Consider the following 13352-nt stretch of genomic DNA (forward strand, 5'->3'; position numbering starts at 1 on the left):
TCATTACAACACAACAAATAAGAGAGTGTCATAGTAGCAAAATATTTATTGAAATACATGTAAACATAAAATTACAAAAAAAGACATGTATAAAAAATAAATAATTTCATGTAGTAAAGCAACAGTAGAACACAGAGTATGATATGGTTTAGAAATTAACAAGTAAAATTCTGGACTAGATTTGTAAAGAAATGACCGAATGTAAAAATAAGAATGTAACTAATGGCGACAGACCCTGGGGGATAACTGGCGAAAACAATAATATAATGTACAAGCAATGAACGAGTTTTGGAATTGCGCAATATTTGCCTCGTTATTTTTTGTGGTTTTACATAACCACCTTAAACGAAAGACCTCTTATCGGTGCAAGTTCCAAAATTGCGCTTGTAAACGTCTTTGGTATAAGATATATTTGGGCAGAGACAGGCAATCACTGTACAGTACTGTTTTACTGGATTTCTTTTATTAGTGTTTGCACGGGTAATTCCTTGGCCAATCACAGAAGCCTGCGTTTGGATTGAAGACCAGCGTACCCGGGCACGAGAACTCGTACTTCCGCTGGAAGATGCACCGGTAAAAACGCTTACAGCTGCTTGGGTCCGCGTAATACCCATCAGTCTTTCCCGTACAGGTGAACTCTAAATATTAAAAGAGAAAACAGAAGTTTTTTTTATTATGTTCTTATGGTATTGTAGAAGAATACTTCAACATTACACAGCCCATTTCCGAATAATCTGTGAAGCACGTGTTATTAGCTTTTCACATACGTTCTTCTGCAACTCGATAAGCAATTATGTTAAATGTTTATGCCTGCTCACCCAAATGCATTGGTTTGCTTGCTTGTGACTTGTATGTAAATAAAGTGACTCAGAATACATTACACATAAAGTTAATACAGTTAACAATTTTCTCTTTATTTCATCTGAAACAGGACATTAACACTCCATATTTTTGCCATCTTCAAAGCCAACAGAAACTTAGTTTGTTTTGTTTTTCTACAAATAAAGCCCCTTCAATAGAAAGAAAATGTTAAATAGACAGAAAGTATTATAACAAACAAGCCGTTTTTGGCCTTGAAAAAAACAACACATTGCATATATGTTATTTCAGATCCTATTTCAGTTCGAAAAAGAGCACACACACACAAACTGCACTATCTTTTATTTACAATTTAGTTTCAGGCACGTTATTTCCATATTAGTAATCAACAAGTCAAAACCTTCGATATAGATTAGGATTAAAGGGTCATTTTGAATTAACATGGGTTCACCATAAAAACTGAAACATTGTGGTTAACAAAGCTATCAGACAACTAGCTTATTTGATTTGTGGGTCGAATTCCAAACGCCATTGAAGAGTAAACAGCATTCATAACATTATAAAGTTAAAACAAATCGATCATGTTCATGTTATAAATTTTGAAGCTCGATAGTAAATTCTCATTTTTTAACATTACCTACCTGTTTTGGAGTGGATCGTAGTGGTCGATGACGAAGTTGTGGTGACGACAGTATGGTTTTTCTGTCGTGACGTCGTTGTTTCAATCCGTCTGTCTGGCGTCGTTGGCTGCTGACCGGAAGCAAGGAGACGGTTGACGGTGGAGAGAAGCGGGTAACGTTCGATAGAGGTGCGGCACGTGCGCCGGAAGTCGTCCAGGTCAAGGGACCAGACCATCGCACCACCGAACTTGTTATCCATTAACCATTTCACCTGGGATTGATCAAAATCATGAATTAATGTGTGTACAATAGTTAGTGACTTCGACCATACTAGCAAACAGTCACTGCTCTAATGTAAAAATGGCATTAATTATGGGTATGGTTTAAAACGGAGGTTGTTTGTAACAGTTTAAGATCGCATACAATGAAGTTATAAATCGCTGAGTGCAGAAACCATAATATGGATAAATTTTGCCTTTTTAGTAAGTGTGTAAGACCAGTTATGCGAGTTACTGATTCATTATCAAAGTTAATACCTTTTCCGTGATGCTGCGTTTGTTGTCAAAGCCGACCCAGAGGTTTCCGTTAACGTAATACGGCGTGTGTTGTTCCGCTTGCCAGATCGTCCGCCCCTTCCCACTTTCCTGCATCGCGCAGATCTGACATAAAAAACACACTAGATTACAAGTCAAATTCAATCTTTATTTGAGTCAAAGCTAAATATTTAATGAGACATGCGAAACCACCAACAGAAGAAACAAACATATGTGAGTCGTATGACGCGTCAGTGTACGTCATGTGAGGTCTTTGTGCGGCCTACCTACTTTACGCCCGAACGTTTGCGCTTATTATCCGTACACGCCAAATGCCCGGAATGTTCACTTACATTACCACCTTGGTCTAGTTTCTATATGGTCTAAGTCCATTCGAGAACCCGAACCCTTTTAATAGAAATATGTTGCTCCCTTTTAAAGCATAACGATTTTTTAATGGAACGTTAGACTTGACCACGTAAATGTTATTTGTTTTATCAGATACAACGACAGTACTTCGACGCGTACGTATACAGCTACGTAATTTATAAACGCTATTTAAACAGGCTTTTCGATACAAGTCATAAACTGTGTGAACTTTGTATACATCTTAAACTACGAATTGTACAGATTGCCCTACTTTACTTAACTAGATTTTATAATGGAATGACGAAAATTAGCCGGTATATTTAGTGAACAAATGCATTTATTGATCGAAGTAAAATGATTTGGAAAGATAGATTGCATGTAGACATGAAGTACACCTGCCAAAAAACCCCAGACCATATGTTAGTTGGACGCATCCATCATTCAGGTTTTTATGACATTGAATCACGTCGATGATCGTAAATCAGTGCAACTGGATGTTCTAGTAACAGCCAGCAACTAACACTATAGAAGGAACTGACTGTTAGGCCTAAAAATACATTTGGTTCGGGTAGCCCCACCCTACCTACGAAATAGGCCCCGACCCTACGGTTTTTATTGTCAGTTTGAAAAAAAAATGTTAAAAAATAATGTTAAGAAAAATAATTAAATATGTAGTTTGAAACCTTAAATGCTTATACAGAAGATAACTTTAACACCATTCCGCATTGATGAAAATGACATTCTTATATAAAGCCTAATAAATAAAGCCTACCTACCCTACCTAATTTGGCGAAGGATGTTACCCTAACCAAACATTTTTGAGGCCTTACTAGTATATACCATGCATTAACAAACTGATGCAAAACTGAAGATATCCACGTTATTCAATGGTCTACGTATTAAATATAAATCCGACAGTGATAATACGTTATGTTTTTCGTCAGAAAATAAATGAAGGAAACCCCGTTCAATTATCGACAGAGTGCCTAACCGTCAAAGGTGATTAAAATAAGCTAGTTATCATACCTCATAGTACGCGAGGAATCCTGCCTCTCCAGTGTATCTGCCCTTGGGTCCGGGGCCGGTGGCTGGTGCGCCGACGTCCGTCCGTGCGGGGGACGTCAGCGCGAAGGAGCGTCCGTACAGAGCCAGGCCAATCACCAGTTTGTGGCGGGGCGCTCCCTTGGCTACCCAGTAATTTGCCGCCCATTGCTGTAACAGATCATTAATTAATAAATCAATAAAAACTAAAAAGTGTAATGCATAACATGTAATGCAGCATGAGATGTCGTCTTATGCAACGTTTAATTCAGTATAGTCGAAAGCTAACGTCTGAAATAATGTGTACATTTTGTACCAAAACAGAGCAATAGGTTGTTTACTAATAAATGGGGTTTATGGCGTGTATGTCACAGATTCTACCGCCCGATTTTTAAAACCCTGCTTGCAATCCCGTTATGCTGCCTGACGTACCATATTAAGCTCCCGCTCGGCGCCAGTTTCCCCCGTCCGCGGGTACAGGGGCGAGTTGAGGCCCGTCTGCCGCTCCCAGCCACCGTGAAGGTCGTAGGTCATTACATTGATAAAGTCTAGATACCTGGAAGAGAAACAATTGACATATACAACTGAATTATGTTTTCGTATTTTAATACAATGGTCATAGCCTTTAGTCTTATTAGTTTTTCATCGAGGGAATGTCTTAGCTGTGTACTTCTCTCTCCCTGGGAGGAGGTCAAGGCTGATCATAGGGTCTCGGGGGAAACCGAGAACGTAACTGATCTTCCAATTCACAAATTTATCCTTTTCATATGAGCCATCCATTACACTGCAATATCAATGTGTGTATTGTCCCAAAAACTTACTTGGCAAGCTGGGGTACGTCATAGCCGACGTCAACGTTCTTCTTGCCCGCCGGAACGGCCGCCGTCAGGAGATAATGCTTCGGCGTGAACGCGCGGTGCAGATGCTGTCATGGAACAACCAACATTAATTTTGTGATACTAGTAGTATAATACAAAAAAAACTAGGCAATGTTAAAGTGCTAAAAACTGTAATGCAGAACTCGAGGTATCAATGATACATTTTTTATTTTTATTTCGAGCTCTTATTGCCGTGATAGAGATTAAATTTCCTTGGTAGACAATTTAAAAGGCACGTATGATATTTAAGTGTAGTCTGAAACTAAAAATCTTATCGTTTCAATGCAAAGGTTGGTCACCATTACGCATACACACTCACACACCTGAAGAAGTTTTACAAGGTTTCGTTTGTCGGAGAGCTTTCCTCCTCTCTGTCCGGGGTATTCCCAATCCAGATCGAGGCCGTCGAAACCATAGCGACTGATGAAGGCCAACGCTGATAGAACAAACTTCCGCCTAAACGCCACTGATGACACCATTTTCGTGAACTCATTACTTGCAGCATTCCATCCACCCACTGCAATAAGCGTTTTTAAACCCGGATTTCGATTTTTCAAAGCGTTGAGCTTTTCAAACCTGTAAAATGAAGAATATTACTATCAGGGCGGATAAAGGACATGGACTTAAAAGGTGGTAAACTGTATGTGAACAAATAGAGCCTCCCCTTTTCCCAAGGAACTCAAATATCGGCTCTTAACATGGCCATTGGGGTCGGGGCAGCCCGCCCCGACCTTTTCCGAATATTTCCTTTATTCTAAAATGGTGCAGTGCATACTTGTTTATTAAAGGTTCGGGATGGCGCCGGGTGCACCCCCACCCCACTAGTTCGCAAGTGACAAACATTATGTAAAAACACCCCATGAAGGTCAATTATACATACATGTCACTTAATTTAATTTGGTTATAGTACGGTTAATGAAAAAAACATGATAGACCATGTTGTATCTCAGAAATCATTCCACCTCTTGCAATAATATTTCATTTTCTTAAAACACCATTATGACTTCCCATTTAAACAACTTTCACACTTTCACGCAGTCTTTGGGTGTGTGCGTATAATATTTATGTATGTTTATGCATTTTCAATAATATGCAATTTCGTTCCAGTTCAAATATATAGTACTATACATCAGTTAAGGTTATGGAGAAATTTTAAGGCTTCAAGCTTTCTGGATTTTCACATGAAGTTACTGAAAACGGCTGAGTTCATCTCACCATTTCTTTTTATTTGAAACGTAATCCAAAAAGGAAAAAAATCCCATTCAAAAGTCTAATAATTAAACAAAAAACACACATTTAAAACAACAAGAAATACTATGACGTAAAACTAAACTGTATGATTTATTTCTTTTTAAGTTCATCCTCGAAATTTTACTCACATTTGTATATCATTCCACTCAATAGTGTGCATCTCACTGTTCACGACCTTGGCAAACGCAAATATGATGTGGGTGCAGAGTCGTGGGTCGATATCATCTGGGGTGAAGCGTCCTGGGGGCGACCGGTACTGTGACCAGTTAGTATAGTAACAGACGCGCTTGTACGTGCCATGTGCAGGGGCAGTTTCGTCATGGGTTCCTGATAATATGAATTAAGATTTACATGTTAATAATAATAATAATAATAATAATAATAATAATAATAATAATAATAAATAAATAATAATAATAATAATAATAATAAAATAATAATAATAATAATAATAATAATAATAATAATAATAATAATAATAATAATAATAATAACAATAATAACAATATTAACAATAATAATAATAATAATAATAATAATAATAATAATAATAATAATAATAATAATAATAATAATTACTATTAAATTATCTACCTTCAGATTGACAGCATACCATCAGCAGAGTGACAGCGGTTGTCATCCATATTTTGTTTATCATTGTCCTGGCGACAGTTCTGTTAATAAGAAAAAGCAAACACAATTTAAGTACTGATGAACAATGTTTCGTGATTTTTCAATTATCTCATTTATGAAAACTTAGTTTCGCTGCCAGTTTAAGCTGTATTTTATTATATTATATCGACAGGCGGTTCATGCAGTGTTGACTGTCTTCTGGCCGTCCCATCCTGTTATATACTCTTCCTGTTTCCGTTTTGATAACTTATGATTCATCATCTAAATCGTCAATATTTACTAGTAATTAATTGATACGTCCTCTGCGCAGGTTCAAACTCATACTTGCGTCGCGAAGCTTTGAAGGTTATTAATTATGTCAAGAAAATAGGCCTCATGAATGTCACTCAACTTCATCCACCAACGAGATGGTTTATTTCGATTTACAATTTACATTTTTTCACTGGCGTAGCTCCATGTGTACACTGTGGGCACTGGCATTCACATGATTTCCATAAATGGTATTTTAAAAAGTTAAAAAAAACTATTCAAAACTAGGTTTGGGGTAAGGGAATTAGCCTTTGTGTGTGTATGTTTTATGTTGTTGATGTTCTGTTGTTGTTGTTGTCGGTGGTGTTTTTGTTGTTGTTGTTGTGGGGGCGGGAGTGGGCGTATATAGTACATATAGGGAAACTATCGCCCTATATCCATTCTCAATACTTTATCAAAGATATTTGAACGACATATTGCGTCTCAGTTGCAAATGTTTTTTAAGAGAACGGATATTATACACAAAAATCAGTCGGGTTTCCGTCCAAATCACTCTTGTCAGACTGCATTAACCCATCTTATAATAATAATAATAATAATAATAACAACTTTATTTAACGAAGGTTACATACTAAGTGTACAATCATTACAGACATACTACTTATTTCCAGCATGGCCTTCACACAAAAAGTATTACAAAAACACATGTACTATACATATTAAGCAACATACAAAACATACAATCACACTATCACTACCATACATTTCTTCGACAAACACAACTCAGTTTAATATGATGATTATAAATTACAATAATTTCATACTGTAAATAATGTAGATATATTCAGTAAAACCACATTCAATCAATATATTTACATATTTGGTAGTATCCATTACAAGTTGTTGCAAGAATGTCATATACGTACATTAACACAATTCATGTAAACAATGAACTATTTATTATAATGTGATTTAAATAAAGTGTCAAGATTTTTTGTTCATGTGATAAAATTATTTTGCCAATAAGTAGCCTTTGAATGCATGTTTAAAGGCTGGTAGCTTATCTTGACATTTTATGTATGTAGGAAGATTATTCCAAATTTTCATTGCTTTATAGGCAAATGTATTTTTGATATAGTTTGTTCTAGGTTTTACAACAAAAAGATCCTTGTTTTCTGAAGAACGCAAGTTATAGTGCTCATTTTTGGCAAATGTTAACAATTCTGTGAAGTACGAAGGAGTCAAACAATTCATGCTTTTGAAAACAAGTAATGAGAGATGATAATAGCACCTGTCTTCAAAAGATAGCAACCCAGACTGTTTGAACATGTGTCCACAGTGGCTAGTTCCCGACTTCATTATTAGCTTAATCGCTCTTTTCTGAATGTTAGTGATTTTAGTGGTATCTGAGGAATGTGTAAGTCCCCAGACACTACAACAGTACTCCATGTTTGACATGATATATGCATTATAATACAATGATTTCATCTCGTCTGTTAAATAATATGCTATTCTTCTTAAAAGTGCCAATTTTGAATTAAGCTTATTCACTACAGTCTTAACATGTGTATGCCATGACAATGTCTGATCAACATGCACCCCGAGGACCTTTTGACATTTCACGTTTTCTACTGACAATCCATCTATTGATAGTTCAAGTTGCAATGCATGTTTTGCCTTATAATTAGTACATAGAATCATACATTTGGTTTTTGATGGATGGATTGACATATTATTTGTCTCACACCAACAGCTCACACTATTAAGACTTTTTTGTAGATCTGACTGAATGCTCAATATACTAGGACCTATTTTGTATAACGTGGAATCATCTGCATATAAGTCAATACATGAATTGGAAGAAATTAAAGGCATATCATTGATGTATATTAGAAAAAGTAAGGGACCGAGTATTGATCCTTGAGGGACACCCGACATAGTTTTCATTTTCTCTGAATTTATGTTGTTCCCTTTCACAAATTGCATCCTGTTAGTCAGATAGGACCTAAATAACTTCATAGACCTTTCTGTGAAGTGATAAAGTTTAAGTTTGTGTAAGAGTATTTCATGGTCGACTAAGTCAAATGCTTTTCGGAGATCGAGATAAATGGCCCCTACATAATCACCACTGTCTATACCCTTCAACCAAGTATCTATAAGATGGGTTAATGCAGTCTGACAAGAGTGATTTGGACGGAAACCCGACTGATTTTTGTGTATAATATCCGTTCTCTTAAAAAACATTTGCAACTGAGACGCAATATGTCGTTCAAATATCTTTGATAAAGTATTGAGAATGGATATAGGGCGATAGTTTCCCGGTTCGTATTTATTTCCTGATTTGTGTATCGGGACAACAGAAGCTTCTTTCAATTTGTCAGGAAATATACCGCTTTCTATACTGTTATTGATGATGGAAGCTATTGTAGATGTTATGTAATCGCCACAATAGCGTAAAATGTTTGGTCCTATTCCATCAGGACCAGTGGACTTTGAAATGTCAAGTTTATCAATGATGTGCTTTACATCAAGGGCTGTAATATTTTCCACATTAAATTGATGATGTCGCAATTTTTCATCCAGATATTTCTGCAGAGTAGAAAAATGTTCCTTAGCAAATGGTTTTCTCTTAATTATATTAGATATATTGGTGAAGTGAGAATTTAAGGCTTCCAATATTTCCACTGTACCCTCAATATCTTTTTCATTTATTATAAGTTTATTTGGAATACTAAATTGGTGTGCTTTGTTGTTATTTGTGATATCATTCAGGTTTTGCCAAAGAAACTTTAAAGATTTATTATTTTTGATAGCATCGTTATAGAAGGATTTCTTGCTTTTGCGTATCATAGATGAAATTTTGTTTCGTGTTTTTTTGTAATTTTCAAAATCTTTGTGCAAAAAATAATAATCCCTCAAAAAATTGTTTGTTTTATTTGATCCGAGAACCAAAACGGTTGACTCGCATGTTTAATTCTCTTTTGCTTGATTGTCGTATGGTCAGAAAGAGCAGTATGAATTGTATCATAAAAAATGTCCAAAGCAAAGTTTGGATCTGCTATTGAATCGATAAGGATCAGATTCGAGTTAACTAAATCTGCTTTAAAAAGATCTTCATCGAAGCCTTTATAACATCGATATGTTATTGAATCGTGACTGTTTTTCACTTGTTTCTTTTTTACTGATCTCGTGAAAGCGATAGGCAAGTAAGAATAGATACTTGGTTGAAGGGTATAGACAGTGGTGATTATGTAGGGGCCATTTATCTCGATCTCCGAAAAGCATTTGACTTAGTCGACCATGAAATACTCTTACACAAACTTAAACTTTATCACTTCACAGAAAGGTCTATGAAGTTATTTAGGTCCTATCTGACTAACAGGATGCAATTTGTGAAAGGGAACAACATAAATTCAGAGAAAATGAAAACTATGTCGGGTGTCCCTCAAGGATCAATACTCGGTCCCTTACTTTTTCTAATATACATCAATGATATGCCTTTAATTTCTTCCAATTCATGTATTGACTTATATGCAGATGATTCCACGTTATACAAAATAGGTCCAAGTATATTGAGCATTCAGTCAGATCTACAAAAAAGTCTTAATAGTGTGAGCTGTTGGTGTGAGACAAATAATATGTCAATCCATCCATCAAAAACCAAATGTATGATTCTATGTACTAATTATAAGGCAAAACATGCATTGCAACTTGAACTATCAATAGATGGATTGTCAGTAGAAAACGTGAAATGTCAAAAGGTCCTCGGGGTGCATGTTGATCAGACATTGTCATGGCATACACATGTTAAGACTGTAGTGAATAAGCTTAATTCAAAATTGGCACTTTTAAGAAGAATAGCATATTATTTAACAGACGAGATGAAATCATTGTATTATAATGCATATATCATGTCAAACATGGAGTACTGTTGTAGTGTCTGGGGACTTACACATTCCTCAGATACCACTAAAATCACTAACATTCAGAAAAGAGCGATTAAGCTAATAATGAAGTCGGGAACTAGCCACTGTGGACACATGTTCAAACAGTCTGGGTTGCTATCTTTTGAAGACAGGTGCTATTATCATCTCTCATTACTTGTTTTCAAAAGCATGAATTGTTTGACTCCTTCGTACTTCACAGAATTGTTAACATTTGCCAAAAATGAGCACTATAACTTGCGTTCTTCAGAAAACAAGGATCTTTTTGTTGTAAAACCTAGAACAAACTATATCAAAAATACATTTGCCTATAAAGCAATGAAAATTTGGAATAATCTTCCTACATACATAAAATGTCAAGATAAGCTACCAGCCTTTAAACATGCATTCAAAGGCTACTTATTGGCAAAATAATTTTATCACATGAACAAAAAATCTTGACACTTTATTTAAATCACATTATAATAAATAGTTCATTGTTTACATGAATTGTGTTAATGTACGTATATGACATTCTTGCAACAACTTGTAATGGATACTACCAAATATGTAAATATATTGATTGAATGTGGTTTTACTGAATATATCTACATTATTTACAGTATGAAATTATTGTAATTTATAATCATCATATTAAACTGAGTTGTGTTTGTCGAAGAAATGTATGATAGTGATAGTGTGATTGTATGTTTTGTATGTTGCTTAATATGTATAGTACATGTGTTTTTGTAATACTTTTTGTGTGAAGGCCATGCTGGAAATAAGTAGTATGTCTGTAATGATTGTACACTTAGTATGTAACCTTCGTTAAATAAAGTTGTTATTATTATTATTATTATTATTATTATTATTATTATTATTATTATTATTATTATTATAAACAGCACAGGAGCATGTCCCCGAAAACCACTAGAATATCAATTCTGGTCTGGCTACGCCCTTGTATAAAATTTATGGTGTTAATATATATGTGGTGCATGTTGTTTGTTTACTTGTCGGTTCTATACCATTACGAGTATAATACTTAATCGGTTTTGGTTTTAACTTGTTATGAATTTTAAATAGCGCGAACAAATGAAAGCGACATGCAATTACATAAGTGCGATCATGTGCGTATTATCAAATGAAGAACCAATGAAAAGAGCTGTTATAACAAGACATTAAAACATTAGGCTTGGCAAATTAAGTTTTCTTTTTAATTGTTATTCCAAGTATTATTATTTTAAAGTCTGGATGTGGCTTACAACAGACCTACTGTCATGAACGTATTAGTCGTAGGTTTTTAAATAATTTCCGATTACTTTTTTACGTGCCATGTACTAGGTACGTCCAGTTACGGCGATTCCCTGTATAGTTATACCCATGATTGACTCCTTGAGACTAAACCGCATCCGTCCACGGTGCAGTGTTACAGGATATACATGTCCCAGCTATCGACATTCAGCTGTATCTATCCCACGAAGATGTTTGTACTTTTAAAATTAGAAGTAAGATAGAGTGTATGACTAACCTCGTATCATTCAGTGCAAAACAGCATTGTTTACTGGGCTCGGTTTAGAACATCGCATATGTGGGACAAATTGTTCCCGGCTATAAACCACTATGTTGTTGTATAATGATGAACAGTAATTATAAATTTGCTTTAGGATGGATATATATATATATATATATATATATAAAGGCTCAATTAAAACGACGGAATAAATGAAGGGCTCGGATCTTCAAAATTAAGCAGTGAGGTTTTCTGGATTCAGATCGGTTGCTCCATGTTCCATTACGTTGCCGTTCCGCGTTCACCGTTAGATCCGACGCCTTCCCATGACTAAGCATGTCGTGTCCACGAATGATTGATGACCAAGTCTTCATGCACCAGTCAATTGTAACCACGCCCTCCCCCAGGTCCGGGGAATAGCAGGGACTGTGCTTTCGGTCCAGCAAAGCCGGGTAAAATCCCCGTCCTGCAGAGACGAACTGATGGTGAAATCCCCGACAAATGGCCCCGCACCCAAGGGACCCTAGGTAAGGCCCATTCCCCGCTGTATTTTGCGCGAAGACAAAACCACCGCATTCACCCGGCACTTCGGGGCCACCTGAAAGGTAAAAACACGGCCCATTTCCCTGGCTATCCTCGGTATACCCTCGGACCTGGGAGGGGCGTGGTTACAATTGACTGGTGCATTAGGACGAGTTGGAAATATATTCTATATGCCATCGTAACTGCAAGAATATTCAGTAAGAAAATAAATAAATAAATAAAGACTTGCGCGGGTAAATTTCCCTCTAATTAATGTTGCCTTATACACGCCGAGCATTTGCACATGGGGCAAATTTGCCATCGGAGGCAAATATACCCACGTGAGCAATTTTGCCATCGGAGGCAAATATACCCACGTGAGCAATTTTGCCATCGGAGGAATATATACCCACGTTACAACTTTGGACGTCTGTGTCTGTATGATGAAAAATGATTTTTTGTGCGTGTGTGTTATTTTTTTTTATAAAATGCCAATATTTTGTGTTGAAAAGAACAGTATATAAAAAGTTGAAGCTAATATTACTACATTGTAACGTATTACATCAATACCTGTATTTATTATCACTCTTATTCACTCAGCAATATTATGTTGTTGCAAAGAAAATGTCATCCTATCAGGAAACTTTTAAACATCACGTATTCACGGCTTTCATGTTAAAATCAATCATCACAACTACTCAAACATGGGTTTACAGTTGATAACTTCCCAAGTGGTTTACAGTTGATAACTTCCCAAATGGTTTACAGTTGATAACTTCCCAAGTGGTTTACAGTTGATAACTTCTCAAGTAAATGCGACAGTCTTTTGTAGAAACAGTCTGCTGACAATTAAAAAAAAGGATCGATGATTTTGTAACAATTTCCTGCTTTTGTTTTGTTTTATGTGTCATGTACTCGTACTTCCGCCAAATCGAACTACCCCCGAGGCAAATCAATCGTAACGTTCATATGACTAAACATTCCAACGGGGTAAATTTCCC

General features: G+C 35.9%; 1 protein-coding gene across 4 annotated transcripts; it reads right to left on the reverse strand.

Annotated features, from left to right (window-relative positions):
* Window positions 1–28: 28 nt before the first annotated feature.
* On the reverse strand, window positions 29–6586 carry LOC128243465 (chitinase-3-like protein 1). Of its 4 annotated transcripts, none has more exons than XM_052961260.1 (10): window positions 6571–6586; window positions 6106–6185; window positions 5640–5838; window positions 4584–4836; window positions 4204–4307; window positions 3815–3938; window positions 3368–3553; window positions 1976–2098; window positions 1461–1710; window positions 29–638 (listed from the first exon to the last, which is right to left on the reverse strand). In XM_052961260.1, exons 2-10 carry the CDS (start codon window positions 6167–6169, stop codon window positions 466–468), a joined length of 1476 nt encoding a protein of 491 aa, XP_052817220.1. In that variant the 5' UTR covers window positions 6170–6185; window positions 6571–6586; the 3' UTR covers window positions 29–465. The 4 variants fall into 4 exon arrangements, with proteins under 4 accessions (XP_052817220.1, XP_052817217.1, XP_052817218.1 ...); XM_052961257.1 differs by lacking the exon at window positions 6571–6586 and adding an exon at window positions 6469–6546; XM_052961258.1 differs by lacking the exon at window positions 6571–6586 and adding an exon at window positions 6425–6527.
* Between the last annotated feature and the right edge of the window lie 6766 nt (window positions 6587–13352).

The sequence above is a fragment of the Mya arenaria genome, chromosome 8 (assembly GCF_026914265.1).
Source record: "Mya arenaria isolate MELC-2E11 chromosome 8, ASM2691426v1".
NCBI lineage: Eukaryota > Metazoa > Mollusca > Bivalvia > Myida > Myidae > Mya > Mya arenaria.

What these genes read in the sequence shown, in the direction of transcription:
- LOC128243465 (XM_052961260.1), bottom strand. Translation starts at nt 6,169, where the DNA reads ATGATAAACAAAATATGGATGACAACCGCTGTCACTCTGCTGATGGTA. An exon ending in GGTATGCTGTCAATCTGAAG is followed by an intron (nt 5,839 to 6,105) that starts GTAGATAATTTA and finishes TCATATTATCAG; the next exon opens with GAACCCATGACGAAACTGCC. An exon ending in CCGAGCGGGAGCTTAATATG is followed by an intron (nt 3,554 to 3,814) that starts GTACGTCAGGCA and finishes GATCTGTTACAG; the next exon opens with CAATGGGCGGCAAATTACTG.